The 23,566-nt window shown below is 40.7% G+C and overlaps 1 protein-coding gene across 1 annotated transcript in view; it reads right to left on the bottom strand.

Moving 5' to 3' along the window:
* Positions 1-23,566, bottom strand: part of opn7b (opsin 7, group member b) — a 55,775-nt gene that overhangs the window by 15,660 nt on the left and 16,549 nt on the right. The window contains exons 2-3 of the mRNA XM_034591846.1: positions 1,828-1,915; positions 1,582-1,744 (exon numbers count right to left, since the gene is read on the bottom strand). Coding sequence (XP_034447737.1) covers positions 1,582-1,744; positions 1,828-1,915 — 251 coding nt within the window. The remainder of the gene's footprint in view (positions 1-1,581; positions 1,745-1,827; positions 1,916-23,566) is intronic.

The raw sequence follows: 23,566 nt of genomic DNA on the forward strand, positions 1-23,566 counted from the left end.
CACAGCGAAAAGAATGTGTTCGGGTGTCACGACGCATCGAGGATTCATTATTTAGGTGCATTCACACTTATACTTCGAGTTGATCACCGAACGGGATCAAAGTCTCTGTCAAACTTGTGAAAGCTGTAAACTTCATCAAAGAATATTCATTGTATTCTACTACATTTGTCCTTACAACTCGTCCATTTAGTTTCATGCTACTATCAGTAAGGCCACTTGAGATTGGCATTTTAAATCTCTGTGACTGTGTCTCTGCAAACTAGGTTCACTGGCTTGTCTTTATGTTTTGGAAAGTGTGACATTCTGCATGGACCGTTCCTTCTCAACAGTCGCCGTGATGCTTGTCAGCGATGACACGTAACAGCTATGTGTGTGACAGTCACACAGCCAGAAGGGACCACCCTGAAGGTCAAGTTCGTCGACTATGTTTGATACTATCTTAAAACACGTAAAAGATAATTGCCATAATAAGTCACTATAATGAGATTTTTTTTTCCGAATCATTTTTTTTCCGTCTTGGTCAATTGTCTCGCGGGTTGGATTAAATTGTCTTGTAGGCAGTGTACAGTCCAGAGGCCGGCGGTTCCCAACCCCTGCAGTAGATGAAACAGGCAATACATTTTCTTGGCTTCTCTTGGGTCATTGCTCACTGCAGTGAGCAGTGATGCATTTTGATGCAATCATGGCACATATGACAGCTATTGGCCGCACATGCTCTGGGGATCAGAGGAGCAAGCAAATGGAGCCGGGGAACGCAGCAGGAGACATGTGAGAGAGTGCCATGAATTCCAACCTTCCATTAATCTTTTTTTAATTGTTTTTTTTTCCTGCATTTTACCATGAAAGGTTTGTAACATTTTCAGATTAAAAGAAAAAAATCATTCATTCATCAAGGGTGTTGTAATAAGATTCATGTCATGTTAGCAAATTACAAATTAGGATTGTTTATTGTGCTTGTAATAATAATGGTAGTATAATAAAAAATTAAAAACTATAGCAGCATTACAGTCCTGAGGAGAGATTTTACCACAGACTTTGACTGAGGTTCAGTCACTAGTGTCTCTTGGGTTCATATTAACTGTAACATTATTGCTGTAACAGAGGATGTGGAGACATCTTCTTCAGGCTTGAGAGGACGGCTGCAGTTGGCCTCATTAAACTTTATCTACAAGGTAGGACAGGCTTCATGAAGCGACTATTTGAAGGCCAAAAAAAAAACACCCTCGGTAGAAAGTTCACAAATCACTGGCTGCTGCTTGTGAAGCTTAAATCAGCTAAAACTGACATCTCCCTGAAAACAATGTATCTGTAGCTTCAGCTTTAAAAAGATTTGACTGTTTAATGGTTCATTCTCACCACTCTCGGCCATAGCAGGCAACCATTCAGGATGTATTAACTGAGAGGAGCAAGTCGTCCTATTATCCCCTGCAGAAAGTACATTGTTCCTTCTTTCCTTGTGAATTTATTGATTGGGAAGATGACATAGTGACATAGTAGATAGATAAATAGAGAGAGAGAGAGAGAGAGAGAGAGAGAGAGAGAGAGAGAGAGAGAGAGGCGGAGCACTAAATGGTCACTCACATGTGAGCATAGGCCGAGGGGATCGCCAGCGGAAACAGGCTCACGGTCATGCCCAAGTCGCTGATGGCCAAGTTAACCACAAAGAACTCAGCAGGCTTCAGGGTGGATTTTTTTCTATAGGCCACAAACAGCAGGATCCCATTTCCTATTACCGACAGCACACCTGGGGACACAGTGACAGGGTATATTAGGGTGTGAGCACATTCATACAGTTGCAAACCGAGGGAAGAAAAACAACTCACTCACCAAAGATGATGTAGATCGTCCCCATGAGGAAGTCATTGTCTTTTGATATCTTGGACACGAGCAGAAATGTTTCTGAGGCATTTCCCATCTAGAGACGAAATGGATAAAAACAGAGAAAAAGACAAGGTGTAAGAGAAGGTGAGACAAATCTTTAAACTTGTGTTTTCACCTTCAGGCAATTTATTAAAAAAAACAAAACAAGGGGAAAAACAACTTCCTTATACATTCACGTCCTCATACCTTACACCTTAGCACAAAATGACTTGTGGGTCAGCTGCTGTTAAAATGCCCTGAAACCAGACTCCAATAATAAAAAGTTTAGCTCCACTTCCCCACTTTAATATTGTTTTGAAGACGAGGCCAAACAGGATTCATTCAGTCTCGTAAAGCTTTTAATGGCTCATATTATTTGTACCGCATCTATGATTTCACACAAATCTCTCACTGCCGCTTCAAAATAAAAAAAGACACATAAAACAGAGACAAGTTTTTTTTTCTCCCTATTTGTCGGCTCTTTTCCCAAATTTTCTGTAAGTGGTGCTGTAACAAACCATGAAGGACATTTACTACATCTCTTCTTCCTCCTCCTCCTCCTCCTCCTCCTCCTCCTCCTCCTCCTCCTCCTCCTCCTCCTCCTCTGTGTACAAATCCAATACCGACCTTCAAAATAAAATCAATCTCCACTTGGAAGCCTTGCAGTTTAGCAGCATATCATGCATTCACGCTGCGTATTGTTCACATGCTGTGTGTTTGTGTACAGTATTAAAACGTAAACATGGCAAATTATTCAAACCGGTAAGTGGTCTATCGGTGTATAACACCACTGTGGCCAGGGCATGTTTCTGTCGCAAAGATTAGCATGGAAATTTATTCATAGCCTTTCTATTTACTCAACGACTTCAACTGTACTGACAAATTTAAGGGTATCAAGTACAAAAAAAGGAAGGAGTCGAGTTACATCACCTGGGGTTAAGAGTGGAGCTGCTCATACTTAAATCCCTGGAAATCCCCATTCACTCAGGAGACTATCTTCAAACACAACCAGAGGTAAGGAAATGATTTAAAGGTTATTCTATGAGGCCTTTCTATTACAATTTGAATGTGGCCCTGCAGCACATGATGTATGCAAATTCAAGTTTGCACAATTTAATTGCCTGTATTTGCATTTACTGTATGTATATATAAGCAGTGGGTTTATGGCTTGGGAGTGGGTTCATGCAGTATATGTGCATACAATACACAGCAGAATCATTGACAGGCATCTCAATTCTTTTATCATCATTGTTTTGTTATTATATTAATCACCTACTAATTTCAATCCAATTTTATCAAACAGCTATTCACTGTTCATTTGACATATAACTGAATTGTTTTTCAGTTGATTAACCCAGTGAGTTATCTCTACAATTTACTGAGTCATAACTTGTGCTTGGTGCAAGTCTCCATTTGTCTTCCGGTGTCCCGGAACATGTCTCGTCTTGGGATGTCACAGACCGTTTCCCCCCATTCCCCTTTCACAAATGTTCCAATACATTTTCATAGTGGTTGAGGTCTGGTGACTGTGGAAAGAACGGATGGGATGTAACGATGCTTTATTGAGCCCTGAGGGGAGGTTTCGGATGTCACACCAGCAGACGAGAACACAATTAAGTTCCACAGACGGATGAAAGATACGGTTGTTTCTATGCAAAGAACACAAAGTGCACACAAGTATAAGTAGTAATGAAAGTGTCAATATTATGAGGAAAGCAGACATAACACCATTAAATCAACTGGTCAACAAGTGAATGGTTTTATGAGTTATTTAGATAAAATGCATAAAGTATGGAGGCAGTAAATAGAGATATGTATGAGCACAATAACCCCATTTTATATAACATGCATGTGTGTGTGTATGCGTGTGTGTGTGTGTGTGTGTGCGTGTGTGTGCGTATGTGTGGGCTCAAACTGGGAAAGTGACTTGAGCAGATTCTAGGAAAAGCATCAGAGATCTCTGTTCAGAAGAGCACAGTCATATAGGAACAGATCGAATACTGTGCAGAACCATCAGGCTCCCAGGCCTCTGATAGAGACATGTTCCCCATTGACATTTTTTTTTAAAGTGACAGATGTTTCGATTCCTCGCCAAACACAAGGGATTTGAGAGGAGGATTTGGATCTGGATTCAGATTGGATAAAATGCTATTGAACCCTATCCCTGATCCACAGTTAATCTTCGCAGGATGAAAGCCTCCTGTCTTTGCCTCTTATTGCCCTTGTGACCACAGACCAGCAGGGTAATGAAAACAAAGACCATCTGCACCCGCCTCGTAAATATAAACAGACTTTAAAACTAAAACTGTAAACTCCCTTCAAATTTCTGAACAATCATTTGGGAGATCCAGGCTTTTCAAGTGACCGTGACATCACTGTATTCTAGTGATCTTACGTAAACTTAGGGGAACATCTGTCAGAAACAAATTGACCTGCCTGTCTGATTACATTACCGCCCACTCCCCTATCTACTGTCTGCTCTCCTCTCAGCAGTGTCAGGAGAACAAGGGGCAAGAGTGGAATATCTCTCTGAGAGGATGAAGTCAAGAGAGAGAGACTCAAAAATGAGAGAGGCAGAGGAGGGAGTGGGAGGCAGGGTGAGAGGGAAGAATCCCTGCTCACCCCCATCGCTTTGAGAGGGGGAGAAAGTGCGACAAAGAGTGAGCGAAAGTCATAAGGTGACTGACAGGCTGTAGCTGAATGGTGGAATCAGGGCTAATGATTGTAGACGATGCCTGTGACAACTTAAGCCTTAGTGTCATACAAGCACTGAAATTGGTCCACAGACAAACATACTGTACAAACAGAGAGAGAGAGAAAGGTGGAGGAGGCAGTCGTAATAGAACGTGCAGGATGAGAGAAATCCCATAACTGGAACTGTCAGAAGTTCAGGACTGAAAGCTGAATAGGGGAGATTAGCTGTAACACAAATGGGACCGTGGACCAATATTAGAATTCAGTGATACTGCAAACACCACTGTGCACACACATCCTTTAAAACCCTTGTTATATGTAAAGCTGGTTCCAAATGATGTAAAAAATAATGTCTTTCAAGCCTTTAGTTCCTTTCATTGATGCTTTTATGTTTTTTTTCCCGAGGCTACATCCAAACTTATATGTTTTCGTTAAAATCTCCATCCACACAAGCCTTTTCACTCCACATCAGTAATAATCTCCATCCATAATAACACACCTGAATATGCACATCACGGGACCATTCACAAACACTGAGCAGACGAGGCAGATGTTGGTAAATGGTCTGTACTTAAATAACACTTTTATAGTCTTAATGGCCATTAAAAGTTCTTTACAGCACAGTTCTGCCATCCACCCATACGCATCCACACCGAGCATCTGTGTGCAGCACTTTCTCTATCACAGAATGCGGAATGGGGAACAACCCGCTCTACCTCCTGAGCCGCAGCCTCCCCAGTTAGCTGCTTACTAACAGAAAATACTGAGAACTAAAAAGTAAGACAAGAGATTTCCTGTCTTGGACCAACGAGGAGGTGGAGCTGTGGCTGAAAGTAAATGTTGCATTTACCGCTGGTTGTCTAGTCGTAGTTCAAGCAGGAAGTGAATGTGGGATACTGCTTCGTCATTTCCGTCTCTACCTTCCAGACTTTAACTCAGCCACAGAAACTAAATGGTACTAGAATGGATGTGGAGAGGAATAAACTGTACAAACTGTGGCAGCGTTTCCCAGAGTCTTTACTTGCTCACAGGTGAATAAAATCCCTCTGTTTTAACTTAACTCCTTATTTAACTGGAGTTCCTGCAGTAGGTTGCGTGGGGAATAGAGGCTTATCTGTGGGCACTAAGAAAACGTAAATGAAAGAACCTGAATGAAAACAAATGCTGTACAAACGTTCTCTCATTTCATTCATGCTACAGCTGCCCCTCAGGCTACAGCCTGCGTTCACACTCAGGATGATAAACCACTGCATTGATGCTGAAGATCGATGTAGTCCTACTTGTTCCTCCACGCAGTGCAGTGCAGTTCAATTCAGTTCAGTCGGCTGATAGAGTTTGTAGATATGTTTCAAATATAACTTTGCTCTTTGTGTCTATGACAACCATCTACTGCCACAACCAGTCACCAGGTAACCAGGTATACAGTTATTTGCTGCTACGTTTGTCGTTTTCACCCTATATTTCTATATATTTTTACACCACATAGTTATATCTTTGAGATAGAAGCCTCTACAATTTCATTGTACCTGAGTATGATGACCTCTTGAATCTTGAGTTCAGGACACAGCCTGGTTCAAAACCACAGAGATCAGAGAGCTGGAGTTTCATTATACTGACATGAGTCTGATAAAGAATCTCATTTAGAGATTTTCTCCCTCATCCACCGCTATTCTTCGGTGTTGTATGCCAAGACAGTGCAAGTAATTAAATGTTGTAATGTCCCTTGATCATCGAATTCATTTCCAAAGGGCATCACTTATTAGCCTGACACATACAGGCATTCATCATTCTAATAATGGCATATGTCTCGCTCCTTTCATACACCAGGGATATCATTAACTAAGTCGGACCTGTCAGTTATATACACATCGACAGGAGAGAAAAGAATTGAGGTAATTTCTTTTTTCAGTGAGCTGGAAAGATAAATAAGCAAAAAAGAGCAAAGGCACATCATTGTGGGAGCATCTTAATGAGCTGTGCAGAGATACAGTGGGAGCTGATCATAATAAATAAGCAGTGTTACCTTGTTGCCAAAAACCACAGCAAATATCAATTCATGTGGAAATCAATAATCATTTTCATTTGGTATCCTCAGTTCAGAAACATGAGTCATGGCTGAGAAACTATCCATCTGATGCCAAGTACAACTGCCAGAGTCTTTTTGAATTACTGAGCGAGAGCTAACCCGGGAGCATGATTCTTACGTGGCTAATGGGCAGATTGTAAATCTTTTTTCTCAGAGACTCCAGAGCCAAGCAAAAATCCAGATGGGGAGGAGGTGAAAGGTCCCAGTGAGAGAGAAGAAGGGCTGGTGGGGTGGGTGGGCTGGAGTAAAGTTAGCTTCAGCATAAAAAAGAAAAACATTGAAGATCTGGATTCTTCCTCCATTCAGTTGAAGGAAAAGGCTCCATGATTCCTTACTCAGATGTTCCCCTCCGGGCATTTAACAACTCTAGATCTACTTTCTGATGTAGAAAGTTCACTTCTCTTGAAACAACAATAAACTACACATGGTTTGTGTGTCTTTATTTTGGCATTTAGTTTCCTGTGTTGCTTCGTAATCACATCAAAATCAAAATTTATATTTTCACATAACTGCAACTGCAGCAGCATATAATACAAAACATGTAAAATAGCTTTCTATGGTGAAGAAAAAACAAAAGTCCCTTAGGTTCCTCCGTTGTGGAGGTTATGTTTTTGTCTATGTTTGTTTATCTTCTGGTGATTTGGCGGAAGGATGCGGTCATGGAATGTTTTGGTGCAGATCTAAATCAGGGGGATGATGCAGGAATTCTTTGTTTACTTTCTTTAACACTAAGAAAAAGGGTGTTTTCAAGCATTTCTTTTGATTTGTCTAAGAATCATTCATGGATTTTGATGAGACAAATCACATGTTCAGGGAACTGATATCCATGAGTGTTTCAATTCAATTTTTCATGAGAGCTCTCTGAGGGCCATTCTGGTTTTAAACAATGGCAGAATGAAGCAGCATTTTACAGGGTCGGTGTAATACAAATTTGGATTTTCTACATTAAAGAGGATTGTCCATCCATGTGGAAACGTATCAACACTTTGATGAAATCACTGAAAAACTCGGTTGAGTCCTGGAAGATGAGCTGACAATCACTGCTTCCCTCGGACATTTAACAATCCCTATGATTGACACACGCTCTGTAAGAGAAATGGGGAGGCAATGCTCAACGCGTTGAACAGACAAGACAAATGGGTAAATTATTGAAGACATGAGCAGGGTGTCACAGCGGCTCCCTCTCAGTCGACATAAAGAGAGATGATAGGGATTTTACAACGGTTTGAAAGGTTGACATTAAAATGCTAATTTGAAAATAAAACATTTCCATCTCTTTTATTTGGTGGCATGAGCAGAAGCCTCTCCTGCCATGTAAAGTGACGATTCCTGCCCAAAGGTGCATGTTGTGCACGGCATGCCAACAAGCATACATTTTGCACCAGAGTAATGCTCGACACTGTTTCTGACTGCATGTGACTTCCTGCCAACCAGATGGAAGGTCATGTTCTCTCTTCCCCTCTAGCTTTCTTTTATTCATCCCTCCTTCATACACTTTTCATCCATCCATTTATCCATCATCTCTTCTTTCAATCCAAGCCCTGACTCAAGTGCATGCAAATTGCATGTGTTGCAGTCGTCTCTTGTATTCCCCACACGCCCTGTCCCTCCATCATTCATACATCCATTTGTCCACTTCTTTGCCTCTGACAAATTCCTCCCAGACAGCACACCCATCAAACATTTATATTCTCTCTCGGTGCACTTAGTTTTTGTTCAATATCACAAGCAACTCAAATCACTCATCTCTCCCTCTTCTATCTGTTCACCTCAAGTCCAGCAGCCAATCGCTACTCAAGCTGCAAATGCTTCCATATCTCAGAAGGGGATTTGTCTTTGTGATGAACAGACACATGACATGTAGATATATGTGTTTGAAAACAATCAGGTTATACTTCAGCCTCATTCCTCAAAAGAATAAGAAAAAAGTCTGACTTTCACTTTGAGAAGTTTAAAGAAAATCTGAAGCATCATTCATTTTGTTGTGTTTAGGACGACAAACATTCTGCCTATTCATTGCTATTGTGTCTGCTTTATTCTCCTCAATTCCTATTCAACTCATACTTTAATGGTAGGAGCATTTATATCGTACATAGATTTTTGCATTTAACTAGAATTTCACTAGAAAACCAGTGCAGTCTCAATGTACAAACATTTTTCTTTCCAGACTCATACTCACGACTTCTCACAAGACGAGTTGACTGTTGCCGCTGTTTACCCCTGAAACACCAAAAGGGTTGAGTTGACTCAAACACTCTTCCCTCCCCTCCATAAGCATAGTGGTGAGTAGATAATGAGTGATTTTTCATTTTTGGGTGAACTATCCCTTTAATGTTTGAGTTCAAGTGATGGTCAAACTGTGGCCTAAACGCAGACTGAAGAGTTCAAGAGGCAACAAAAATGTTATGAGAAGCCTCCTTGACTTTTGACCACCCAAACCCAATCAATTATTCCATGAGTCTAAGTGAACATTTGTGCCAACTTTGAAACAAGTCTCTAGAAGCATTTTTACGCAAGAAATGGTTTTGTGAGATAACAATGACCTTGTGCCAAAATCTAATCAGTTCATCTTCATGTCCAAGTGAACATATTCACCAAATGTTTTAAAACGTCAAGGCGTTCCTGAGATGTTGAGTTCACAAGACGAAAAAACAAGGTTTCAGGTCACAGTGACCTTTGACCGCCAACATCTAATCAGTTCATCTTTGAGTCACATCGAACATTTGTACCAAATTTTAAGAAATTGCCTGAAGCCGTTTTTTAAGATATTGTGTTCACAAGTATCCTATGGGACGGATGGACAACCTGAGAACATAATGCCTCAGGCCAATGGATATCACCGGCGCAGAGGTATACAAATGTTATTTTGAACAAGGTAATTTATTGGCATGCTGAGGAGGGAAACTATTTCCTTTTGATGGGCAATTCTCCAGGCAACCACCTAAGCAGCATGTGTCAAAAACATCAAGCAGGTGTTTGACAGATAGCAAACCTCAAACCTCAATCTTATTACATGCTGAATAAACTCACACAGAGATGCACAGATGATAAACAGATCAATCCGTCACAGAGCAAGATACGAATCTCACAATAAAAGAAATTTGTGTGTTTATGTTTACGAACTATGTCGAGTTTACAAATCATATTCTACAGTTTATCACAGACATCGTCATGATCATCACCATGGATGAATTCAGACAACTCTCTGTTCTAAATACAAATCTGAAACAATCATTTGTAAGAAGCTCATTATCTTCACTTACTCCAGTCTGGGAATAAGGGACTTCCCTCATTGTACCAGACATCATTTAAAAAGCCGTGATTTAGAGTAATAGCTCTCCTCTCAAAGCAATGTGTCAGTTATTTTTTGTACCCAATTACAGTGCGTTAGTTGTCATGGTTGTTGCTGCTCCTCAAAGCTGAGCCTGAGCCTCTGGGCTTGTTGCTTTCAACTCTGGAATGTTGTAAACCTTAATGAGTGTCTGTGGTTTATCTAATTAAGTGCTGGAGATAAACATTGAAGTCAGTATCACGCAGATTGTTAAAATCCCCTCAACAACAGTAAACACGGTGCCAAATAGGCTGCTGGAAGATGGAGTGTTGCGAGAACCTTTACGAGTGATTGAGGAGCAATGTCTTGCTCTCGTCTCTCGTTAGACATATTCTTCAACTCTGCTCACGCATTTGTTGTTTACAGCCTGCTGTGTTGTCATAGAGTCCTGGAGCCCACCTGATAATCACCACAGGGTGACGGGTAGGTAAACCAAAGGATTCCCTCATGTACTCACTGTTATAACGCACGTTATGTTTTATCCAAAACTGCTTTCAGATTCATAACTTCCTCCAATAAGGCTAATTTATGTCTACAACCTTTGGAGATGTGTTTAGCTTAATGCAGCTTTTCACATAGCGATGAGTTGACAAGTCTATTTGACAAATTACATTGCATTACAGCATTGATACACTGTAAAAACATTATTGCTATGGTCTCAATCACTAGTTTCAAACCTTCTTCAATACAGCAAGATTTTCACTTTGTCAACGATGGGCCTATCTGGAGTAAAATGCATTGTTTGCATTGGGGCATGGTTACTGTTTGATTGATAGCTAGGACCATCCAGTGGGTCCAGCTGACAGGTGTAGGTGGCCTCGAAATATGGTGACTTCCTGTTTCAAAAAACCAAAATGGAACTGTCCAAAATGCCGAAGTCAAGGCTTTAAAACAGCAGTTCCCAAATGAACCACAGTTGGTTGTTACTACTTTGCTTTAACTGTGCGAGAGCCTGAAGTTGGCCAACCAACATGTCAGGAAATCATACAATCATCTGACGGCCGGTCTGGAGCATCTGATCGCTCCTCCCTACTCCCTGCTGCACAAAACACTATACTCAGTTTGAGATATTACTGCAACATCATATACATATGCGCATAGTCTCTAGTGGGAATGTCTCTGTGTCAGTGGCAAATTACAACCATTTATCAAACTCAGTAGCAATGTGATGAAAATGGCTGTAGTAGAACATTTCCCCCGTTTAGACATTTCACAAAAGGTGACTAATGGTAAGTGCTGACCCCACGCAGGTCCATCTGACTCCTCCATGCCCCGTCTGAGAGCGCCCACGCTATCAGAGAGCTCAGGGTGGACAACAGTGAGATCCACTCGTTAACCCAGACCTCTGCAGTCTCCACAGGACCTGCCGGCTGCAGACTGCAGGATACCTGGCAGAGACAGATGGAGGCACTGATACGTGTTGACACCAAAGCAGCCCAAAGATACTGTGTGTGTATGTGCTCTATCACTATAGGTTGTTATGACAGCACTGCATAATTTACTCCTCATTGTTGATGTGCAGTACAATTGTCATCCAGTCTAACATGAATGTTATAGTCTGCCTCCACTCACAAACTATGCATTTTGCCTGCTGTTCTTTGTTTGACCTTAGTTTTGCAGAACTGAAAGAACTGATTGTTTTCACATTTGTTCAATGGACGGGAAAATCTGAGAATGATTTGTGCCATTGCCACTTGTTTGGAAACCACTTGTTTTCCAATACTGAAGCCGGCAGGGCACAAGTGGACTTCTCTCGAAATAGGAGGCGTCTTGTGTCCAAATGCTCCAACTAAAAACAAACAATATTTACATGCTCATACGTTCAGTTTTTTCTTCAAATGAGGGGGAAGAAGTAAATGTCCTTTTCTGAATTTGAATTTGTTGGAAAAACAATATCAAACTCACAGTATTTTTTCAAAGCAGATCATCCTTAGATAAGTTAAACCTATATGACAGGAAGGTCTGTTAAATCATTTATGGAATGAACAAGGAGAATGTCTCGAAATAAAACTGCTGTTTCGTTTCCCTCAAGTAAAGACTAAGTTTTACATATTGCTTTAAAATACAGAGACAGTTTTTTTCTCAGAGGCCTTTCCACCCCATGATGTCCTCTGACTATACACCCTTGATCAAGAGAGGAGAGATCTCTCTTCCCAGATGGACAGCAGTAATAGTATAGATCAATAATTAAAATTTGCTGCTCTGTCCCAGTGATTCCACCTTCAAATCCTTCTCGTCTCCCTGCCTCGTCTCACGGCCACGTGTCCCCCTGCCAGAAGGGCGATCATGTATCAGAATGTACTTCAAAGCTTTTTATATCACACAAATTCCCTCGGTGTTCATCCTCTTGACAAATACCATGTTTTTTATAGAAACTGCAGTTGAGGCAAAAGGAGCAGAGCAGCAAAGTGGAGCCTCAGCCGTTTCATTGAAACTGTCCGTTCTCCCTTCCTGATGTAGTTTCTGGCATCAGATGAGTTTTACCTTTCTTACAGCTGAAACACAGTCACACGATCTCAGGTGGACTTTTTAGGGTGCATCACTGGAGCGGCCGTCGAGCCAGACACCAGCTGCTGTGGCACAAAGCCCAACCTGAGTGTTTGTTTGGGCTTCATCCTCACTAATCTCTCACTTATCACCGTCGCATTACATTAGCAAACGGCCAAAACATACATGTCCATGTGTCTGCAGGAGCCAGCAAGGAGCAGCAGTGCAAGCAGTGATACTAACCCTAACCCTAACCAATAATAAGCTGTTGTAGAGAATGAGGCACGTCTGCAGCTCACGTGAAAACTACGACTGAGGTTAGTATTGGTGATTTTATCAGTCCCATATTAGTCCTGCTCAGAACTGACTTTAACACTGTTCTCCAGTGATCAGATCACAAGTGGACAGCTCTGAGGACGCCACTTCACACCTGGCATTAGGATGCATCTCCACATGTGTCTCAACTTGGGAACGGATCTCACTTCCCTGCTCTATATGTGTGTGTGTGTGTGTGTGTGTGTGTGTGTGTGTGTGTGTGTGTGACAATGGGAGAGAGACAGAGTGAGGGGGACCAGGGCGAGGAGAGGCTGAGCGAATCAATGAGCTTAAAATTAAATAAGGTTTTAGTCATTTTAAATAGTAAAAAAGAAAGAAAATCAATCTGTGGTCAGAGTCAATGTTGATTTTTCAGCCACATATAAATCAGTGTATGGGATAAGGTGACTGTAAAAAACAGTTTGGGAGAGTGGTAGGTCAGAGAACGTCCGCTGATCCTTTTATTGTGGCCCAGGATGCTTTTGTGTTCACGCAGTCAAAACATTTTTGGCACATGTGTCCTACAGATCCTGTTCAGACCTGTTATTAACATCCACCCTGATCCTAACCGCAATACATGTGTTCACATCTGGCATCAAAATGCATCCTGAATGTGTCTCCTGTGACCACTTGTGATCAGATGTCACGTCCCTGCTCTATATGCAAACACTCAAGTACGTCATTTGCCTTCATGACGACCAGGTTATGTTTACCCAGTCTGAGTTTACAGACGATGTGTGTTTGTTTGCATGAGAGAGAGAGAGAGAGAGAGAGAGAGAGAGAGAGAGAGAGAGAGAGAGAGAGAGAGAGAGAGAGAGAGGCGGAATGAATGGAGGTGCATCTCACCGCCCTACTATGAAGGTTTTACCTTTTTGAAGAAAAGAAAAAAATAGAAATCATCAGTGTTGTTACGGTGACCACAAACAAATCAAGAAATGGACACTATGAAGCGTAACAGAATGTGGTCTTAGTGATCAGACATGTCTTGGGTGTTCACACCTGAATTTAGAGCTGTCCACTTGTGATCGGATTACACGAGACGGTTGTTAATGTCGGGTGTGAACAGAGCCATCGAGATGATAAGAGGGACAGAGGGAGACAGCAAGAAAGACAAGAAGGTTAAGACAGCTTGTCTGCTCCTGTTTGCGGCATGTGGCCAATGGTTGCTCCATCTAGGACTTTTATTAGTTTAGCTGAGATCTGAGAAGTGGAAACTGACCTTTGTGGCAGTGGCTCCCATCCTGACTGTAGGTAAACAACAGTCACGCAGCAGGATGAGCTTGGTGAGTTCAGTACTTGGAGTGTGAGCCAAGAAAGGGTGCAGGGTCACATAGGGACTCACACACACATGCATGCTGTGGAATGGGAGAGGCCCATTTAAAATATTGTAAAAAAATTGAGTCGCCTCTCTTCCACTCCTTAGTTTTTTTTTTTCATCCTCTCTTTGGAATTTAAGGTTCATAAAAAGAACGACTTGTTATTATCAAAAGCATGTGTCATAATAATCTGCTATGTGAAGATAAGTTCTCATCACTTGATGATTTAACTCGCTGGGGGATCTGAGTGGATTTTGTTCATCATGTTTTCTTGTCATGTGCTTTTTACTGCTCGGTGTGGAATTAAAAATGGCTTCTCCTTGAATTCTCAAAAATGTCGTCAGGCTCTTTTGACCCCACCATATGTTGGAGGTAAATTAGCTGCACACTACACTAACATGATTAGATTTCATGCCATACATTAACATGGATGGATGACTACTGTAATAGATATTGAACGTTTTTATTAAATGTCTCATAAATCTTCTTAAAGTTAAGACCCGGATCCTCGTGGGACCAGGAGAGAGTGACATCCTCATCAGAGTGGGATTAATAGCTTGTCTCAAATAATCCAGCTCCATCGCTCACATAATAGGGCAACTGTGACGCTTGCAGGTATAGTCCAAACTAATGAATTGCAGCAAGGTGTCTCTTGCTCTTTATTAAATATTAATACAAAGACCAGCGGGAGGATATTGATCAATTTAATACAGAGTAAGAGCATAAATGTCACTGACACTGCTGCGAACCAATGTTGTGTCCTACACCTCCATTCCCACACATGCACATGCAGTATTCAAGCCTGGGGATCTTATATCATAGCACAGACTGCAGGCAACTTGGATTTGTTTCTTAAATTAGATCTTTTGGATCAGACTCTCTGTTCTGTTATTTGCCAGTGATCAGATGTAAGTGTACAGACATCACCTGCATATCTGCACGGGTTGCTATAGTTACATGGTAGGCGTCCGTAACTATGTAGCTACAGTTACTCTGGATTTGGTGTTGCTGTTGTGAATGACTCCGAATGCATCATTACTCAAGACATTTGAGCAGAAAGAGCGCCTGGACTGATCTGTAGAGATCAGACAGGAATCACATTTCAAACCACCTCCCTATGTGGTTTGGATCCAATTTACAAAAATTTGATTTCATGTGTGTGTGTATGTGTACATGTGGATACAATCTGAATATGTCAAAAAAATTGTCCAATATATTTTCAGTGCTTAGCATCACTTTGAGGTAGATGCCAAAAAATAGAACAAGCGTCTCGAGTGTGATGTAACGTGGCTCCTTGGTGAGTGTCAGTCGAAACGAATGATGTGGTGATAATTCATCATTTTGTTCCGCAGTCTAGTCAGGGGGGAGATTTTTCTAGACTAATCGATTTATTCTTTGGTCCATGTTCATTTTGGGAAGTGGCCATGATATTACTGGAGCACTAAAACACACAAACACAGGCACACAGGTACACACACCCACACACAGAGATACAGACGCATTGATTAACCAGGCAGTGAACCTGTGTTGCGCCTAATGAGAGCGAGGATGAAATAGGAGGAATACATCAGGGTGGAACAAGAGACATAACTGTCATGCCATTCAAAACAAGTGCCTCATTTGTGAGAGCTGTTTATCTTGACAATCCCTCTAGAGACCTGACTGATCTTCACAACTGTAAAAAACACTGGTCAGTCACTCTGCTGACATGGTAACAGAAGGGTATGAAACACTCTGATGTGCAAAACATGCTAAGACCGATCCACTGCTCTGAATTTCTCCATTACTTTGTGTCTCTCATACACATACATTAACATTTAAATACATACAAACTACTACATAACATTAGATTTATCCTTTTGTTTAATTCTAACATCAAGGCAGAAATCAAGTGATAGGAATCATAAAGGGAAGGGCACATGACATTTTTTCTAAGTAAGAAAAAATATTGAGAAATCGTCCCAGCTTGTTTTTTTCGTGGGTGGAAATTTATTCAATTAGTTGTACTAATTTATTTTGATGCTCAATTTGGAGAACAAGCTTTGAAACTGTTTAAAATCTAATTAACAAAAAAAAAAGAAGTGAAGCAGGAGAGATACATCCGATAACACTAAACTCAGACGTCGACTTTAATTTGATTGTGTAACTCATAACAGACCGTTTTTCAACAACAGGGTTTTGTGCCTCCGGCCATTCTTTCTCATACTACGCCCACTGTTAGCACTATGTTCACTTTACATCCATTCCCACATTATGCTCCTCACCCCACGTGCACAATCTTTTACACCCTATTAAGCACTGTCATACAAAGTAAAAGGGTTTTTGCTGAGGAATACCCACTGAATTAATTGAACTGAGCTCAATGATAATTTAAACAACTCATCCAAGAAATACAAAATGTGGTTCAATATTTCCATGTAAGCAAAATAGATCATAGAAAGATTTATAGTAATAATAAAGGACAGATTTACTTTTAACATTTTCTGTCATGCTTGTGACTTGGTTCCAGACATGACACCTGCATCTGTGTTTCTAGACGTAGAAATGTCCGTCCATTGGTCAGTCCTCAGCAATGACTTGATGGTTTGTCATGATATTTGAGACTGAGTCATGGCAGCATTGTAGCAATATAATAAAATATGCATTGTGCATCATCTCAGCACACACATTCATTAAAATATGACTCACAATACACAAGTGTAAAAGCTGCCCTGAGCTGCAGAGGTGTGTGTTAATACATCTCTTACCTCATAATTAAAACTATATATATGATTATACCACTGGCAGTGCATATGTGTTGGTTTCTCTTTCTCTGTTATGTTATTTCGTGTGTGCCTGTTGATGTTCTTAGCCTTTCTCTTGTTATTTGTGGTTTTTTACTGATGAAGTGAATTGATTTATTTACTGATGCATTCCTTGTGTTGTGGGCGTCAGGGCGTCCTTGCAACATAGAGCTTGCCCTCAATGGCCTTTCCCTGGATTAATGAAATAAAAAACCCTTTTTCATATTACTTTGAGTTATGTGATTATTCATCTACATTGCCCAATGCAGGTTAAAGACAATATCTCCAGCAATGCAGTGAGTGCCCCCTGCCACCCTCCCGCTCCACAGCTCACAGTTTGCTGGGTCACTGAGATGCTGCAGCGCCACAGGGGAGCCCCTCAGCCTCAGCACTTCATCAAGCCTGTCAGCTTTAATTTATGAAGGGTAACTTACGTTACCGCACATAAATGTGTCAGTTTATACTGATTCTTTTAAATTCATGACTCTGCTTGCACACAAAGATGCTTGATCATGTGCACTGCATGTGTGCATCTGTGTGTTGTACAGTTCATGCCTGCCAGTGACAAGGGGGAGATATTTGGTTATTTCTGAAATGTTCTGTAAACAGGTAAAGATCTGTCTTATGTTGTATATTTCATTGTATAACATTTAATTTCCGTACCTCCTCTTACGTTTTTTGTTCCCCTTTGAGTGCCACAAAGGGCACAAACAGAACAAAGAAAAACATGTCTCTGTATCTTGATTCTCCTGCTTTGATAATGCTGGCACGTTGATGTTTTTAGCACACAATCAAAAAGATGGACGATGCGTCTCCACTTTCTCCCAGTAACCAGAAATTGGGCTAAAATATTTGATCAGATGATGGAGCCACTCAACGAGGTCCCACTGGTACACATGCTCCACCAATTGAAACTCAGTCTCAGCTGTCAATCATGACTTTTGAACCCAAAAAACGAATCAAAGTCAAACCCTTTTTTAAATCAGAACTATCTAAAATGGCAGAAACGTGTCTGTCTGTCAGCCTGCCAGTCATCTAGACAGTGTTAAGATTTATTTATGTCTTTGAACATGCGTTCGCATTTGTCTGCGTTTCTGCTTCCCAGATTTTTTTTGTTGTCGGTGTTTGGGGATTTAGGCTTTCAGATTCCTGCCATGAAGCTGTTGCATAAAAGGAAAACAAGTGGTGGCATTTCGAGACTGAGAGAGGAGCGAGTCTGAGGTGATGTTTTATTCAGAGCCGTGGAACCCAGCATGAGGAGGGGAAAACAGCTCTGCACAAAAATGGGGTTTGACAGAGGAGTTCAAGTGTGATTCTAACCATAAGTGATGGTTTTTCTGGGCTGAGTGATGTTTCTGTGTCTGTCACCTGCTGCCACCACACAGAATAGACCAAAGCCGTTTTCTTCGGAGGAATTAGGTCTGGACTTTCTCCCGAGGTTTCCTTTCTCACATGGACAACGCAGCGGGAGATTCTCCGCTCAGGTGCGTTCGCAACAGGAAGAAATTCTCCCCAGGATTCAGGTGAGGGGTGGAGCAGCAGACAGGAGGTAACAGATTCATTCTGCTGCGGAGATCACATGTTTTCATTTACAGCACATCGCCGGTGTTTCAGCTCTTATCACCAAAAACTCTTCGCCATCTTCGCCTTTTCATCCTGAGATATTTGTTTTCCTTTTGTAGTTTTTTTCAGTTTTTGTGTCTGTTGTGTGTTAGATACCTCAACAGACACTCTGGAGTTCAGAGCACGTCTAAAAGCAGCCTATGTCGGCTTCTCCCTGGTTCCCTTCACATCCTAAATCGATTGTGGATGATTCCAAGGAATGTTCAGCAAAATACCTACAAAATACCTACATTTGTGAGAATCATAGAGTGGATTGAAGATTTTTCATTTTAACCAACTCCTGCTGGTTATACAACATAACAGGTTCCTGAACCAGCTCAACTGTAGGTTAAAGTATTCCATTCTGGCTAAGGTGAAAAGTTTGGCTGTTTTCTGGTTAATGTTCCGTTTGCTGCTGGTGTCTCCAAATTCAGCCAAAGAATGTTTATGAGTGAAAAGACATATGACACTGTAACACCAGTGCATGACCAGTGGACTGTGTCTTTTTATAGTTTAGCAGGGACCAAAACAATAGCTTTTGTCTTTAAGAATTGGAAGGTCTGTCATATAGTCATTATTATCTATTATTATATTATTCAATAAGGGATTCAAAAAGGATGCAGTTCCTGAAAAGAGCAGAATAAAAAGATGTCACTCAGTAGAGCACATTCCTCTATCAAGGTCCAACAGGCCATTTAGGAAACCACATTTAAATTCACTAGATCCAGAAAAAAAAAGAAAAAAAAAAAGCTCATAGTTACCTAAAATGCCAGATTTTTTTTCATCAATTGAGAAGATGATTTATTATTTGAGACATCAACATAAATGTTGAAAAAAAATCTCACAATCTTAAAGGAAGTGAACATTTCTGGATCCACCCGCTGATCTAGATCCACACCAAAGTTTAATGGGTTCTACTCTGACTCACACTCACATCCTTCCAGCAAGTTTCGTAGAAATACGATCAGTTGTCGTTTTTTTGTCTTTTGTAAATACAAACACACGTGTGAAAACAAAACCTTCTTGGCGGTGGTAATTAAAAACTGCATAGGTGTAGCACCTATGCAGTTTTTTGGATCAAAAAGTTTAGATTCAGGCTGCAGCCGCTGAGGAGCATGTGAGAAGAAAATGTATCAAGCATATCTGACTTTCATCTGCGTTTCTATACTACCTATCTCATAGAAACATCTTTCTACGGAAAGATAAAAACACTTCAATCACCAAATAAGTACACCCCAGATAAGGAAAATAAAGAGCATGTCAACCACATCCTTTTCAATCATGTAAAATGAGTCTATACAAACTAACCCTTATAATACAATCAGCTGTCAATCACTCTGTTTCACCCTCTGGCAATAAAGAGGATATGATTCCCAGGAGACTATTATTAACTGTTTGCTCATTCTTCTCTTACGATCACACTAAGCTGGTTATTGTCTTCATATGTCACCATAAGTCAAGCACCTAGACCCAGTGGTGGGGAATGTCCAGCCTGCCGACTGAATTCAACTTGATCGGCGGACAAGTCAAAGGAGCAAGAAATAATGATAAAATCATCACAGCAATTAATTTATCTGTGACGAAGCAAATAACCTAGAACATAGAGTAACATTTCACGTGCCATGAAGCCTGAGGAGAAAGACAGGAATCATCTTCTTATTATCTTTATCTATTATCTTAAACTGTATAATATCAGGGCTCAATTACATTTCTCTTTTATGAGGGTTTGAGAACAAGATATCAAGAATCGTTGACAACTTATATCTTGATACTGATTTATGGGCAAATATATTAATATCGGAAACTCCTTAATATTGGTATCGACATCGGGCCCCAAATATCAATCCAGTTGTTTGGGGATTCTTAATTGAAAAGATAATATTTTAAAATGCAAAAAAGAGTCTCTCTCACAAACGTACAAACTCTCCCTTGCTCTCTAACTTTCTGACACACAGACAAAACCCTATTTAACATCTGGTAGATGTGGAATAGTCACAGACAAGTGGTTTCCCAATATAGAAACCATGTCACCTTCACTCTGAGGATCACTTTTCAATTTGACTTGTGAAACAACAGAAATAAAACCAGCCACACTAGTGCGGGTTGCACTCAAAGCCTTTCTCGGTGAACAGTTACAAGGCAAGACAGAATCAAACTGTCCAGTATGGAGCTCAAAAGGCATTATAAACCAAATGTACTCTGCAGAAATCCCCTTGTTATGCCCCGGTGTGTAGATAGTATAGTATCCAGCTGGATCACTTTTACAGATACATCCATCCAGCTCTGCCACTGCCACCACTAAACCGGCATATAGGAACAATAATGCCCCATGCACTTGGTGGTGAGGGGAAAAAAGGTGCAACATGCCCGCCTCGAGCAAGCAGTGCAAATAAATCAAATTTAGGATAGTATACACCACTGTTAGGTCATATTACATTAAAATGGGTTTTCTCACTGTGGCTGACTCTATTGATCTATATTTTAAATGAATACAAAGAATAAGGAGAAGCCAACATAAAACATGTATCTGTCAAAGAACACAAACACTGTTGCTGTTACGTCAGGGGAGAGGGGCCGGGGCTCACGCTGTCTGGTTAGATGGTAGAAATCGAACAATTAGGATCAATTGATTCTTCTAACCCCATGGACTGCACAAGGAATGAAGCATTCGGTCTTCCGCTCTGCACAAGGACGTCCTTGAGAGTGAATAAACACAACGCACACAGTGGAGCCTCTGTTTCTCTTTCAACTGTGAACACATAAGAACTGTTACAAAGGACACACGGCGTTGTGTTAGACGTGTTACCATAAAGAATAAAGTACTTCACACACACAGTCACACCATTAATAGAATAGGATTTTGGAGTAGTAAAACGGGCACTAAATCCTGTGTTAATAAATCTTTAAACAGTAACATTTGAAACTTCAGACTACAGTATGAGTCATTGAGGAAAAGAGGTGAAGACAGGCCTTATAATGATATTAGGCACAATGCCAACGTCCGACTGAAAAATAGCACTGAACTAATTTACTCTTCATTAATAAACTGTATGAATCACAGTGGAAGATTCAACAAATCTCCTTATACTGACTTTCATTTATTGTACGATTAACTACATCTTCTTCACAATATCCAGAAATGAAGCTAAAATATACCAAATACGAACACAGCCATCAGGCACATTTGGAGCCTGAGTCTGCACAGGAGCCCCAGCAGAGCGAGGTCCCATTGATACACGCTCTCAACCAATCGTGATTGAGTCTCACTCAAATTTAATAGCATCAACTAAGCAATTAAAACCAAACTTAACAGAAAAAATTTAATAAATAATGACCTAAAATGTCAGAAATGATCTCTGAGGAAGAAAAAAAATTTGATGGGTACTTTTACTTTTTAGCTTTGCATCTATCCCATCCACTAACATGGATGAGGTGGGATTTATAACCAATAATGTTGTTTTACCAAATTTCATAAATCTAGGTGAAATGCACCATGAGAGCTACTTGTTTAAGATTGTAGGGGCCACAAGCAAGACATTTTGTCTGTCCCAAATTTCTGAACAACCCCATCACATTACACATTTGAGGCCTTCTGAGATGTGGGTAAAAGCTCAAAAACAGCTTCCTGTTACATGTTTAATGTGCTGCCATGGCAACAACGTTTCTTAACAAAATCGAAAGCTTCACCCGGGAGAATCATCAAGGTCTTGGGACTGCGCTGCCCAGCTGAACAACACATCTGTTGAACCGGATACGAGAATATGTCATACTGAGGAATTGACATGTCAGCCTGGATTGGCTCCAGCCCCACAATGCAGCCCTCTGGGGATTAAGATGTTGGATAGTGGCTGTTTAAATGATTTAATTAGGTTAGAGGTTTACAGTAAAGTAAGTTTATTCCCTGTAATAATTTTGTCATAAAAATGTAATGGGAGCACTCAGTTGTAATTAGAAAGCAACGTTTTTCATTTTTAGTTTTCAAGACAGCGCTCTTCAGATTTCTGTCCTTGATGCAGGCCATCACTGTGAAAGCCCTGACTTTATACGGGAAATGGGTAATTGAACTGCTTGAGCTTCCCTTGGTTCTCATTCATTTAAGACACACTCTTTGCTTTGAGTGAGCTAATGAGCTCTATAGTGCTCATTTTCTGGATCAGAATAACAAGCTAATTCTCATTCATCTCAAACAGAAACAGAGCAGAATAGTGTTTATGTGGGCTGACTGTTTGAATGGATGTCACATGTGGTGAAGGACTGTGTTGTTACTGAACTATTAATTACTCGGAGCAGACCCCAGTGGCTTCTCATAGCGTAGCTAATTTCAGGTCTGTAGTAATGAGCCGGTCAAACTGTATCATGTCACATGGTGTGAACTTTAAACTTTCCCGAAATCATTAATTCTGCAACGTCAGTGTCTCAAATGGTTTAGTGGAAGAAAGCAAGGGTCCATATAGTGGATTTGGCTAAATATTAAAGAGTGAACAGCCATGCTCGCATGTTAAGTACAACATAAAGTACATTTTCTGCTAGAACCATAGATTGGATGCCGGAAGCCCGATATTGGTCTCATTCATAGACTGTATATAAAGATGTATCCATCCTAACGACGTACTGTATGCACTAATTTAATTCTTCAGATCAATATCAGGCCTGATGCTGATTCTTACTGAAGAGACTAAATCTTATATGAGTCAATCATGTTTATGTTGAGTGGGATCAGAGACAAAGGATTACACTGTGCGCCTGATTGTTTTTTTTTTATTCATTTCCCCAAGGGGCTACACCTTATTCCTTTACAATGCCTGTTGGATGAGCTACAGAGACGGATTGAGAGCATCAGGTTTGATGTGGATCTTTTTAAATGGACTGTGAACAGCTTGTTAGGACCAACCCTCATTTATATACAGTCTCTTTGTCAACAGCGTCACTGTTAAATTCAGTCTTTAAACTTGAAATGTATTACCCGGATGTCACCTTCCCAAAGAATCCCATAGTTTGAATCACCAATGGGATCCTGTTCCCTTACATCTGATTTGTTTGCTTAAATTAACTGCACCTGATCCACAAGGCAGCTGCTAAAGTATATGGATAC

The sequence above is a fragment of the Hippoglossus hippoglossus genome, chromosome 7 (assembly GCF_009819705.1).
Source record: "Hippoglossus hippoglossus isolate fHipHip1 chromosome 7, fHipHip1.pri, whole genome shotgun sequence".
In the NCBI taxonomy this organism is placed as follows: Eukaryota; Metazoa; Chordata; class Actinopteri; order Pleuronectiformes; family Pleuronectidae; genus Hippoglossus; species Hippoglossus hippoglossus.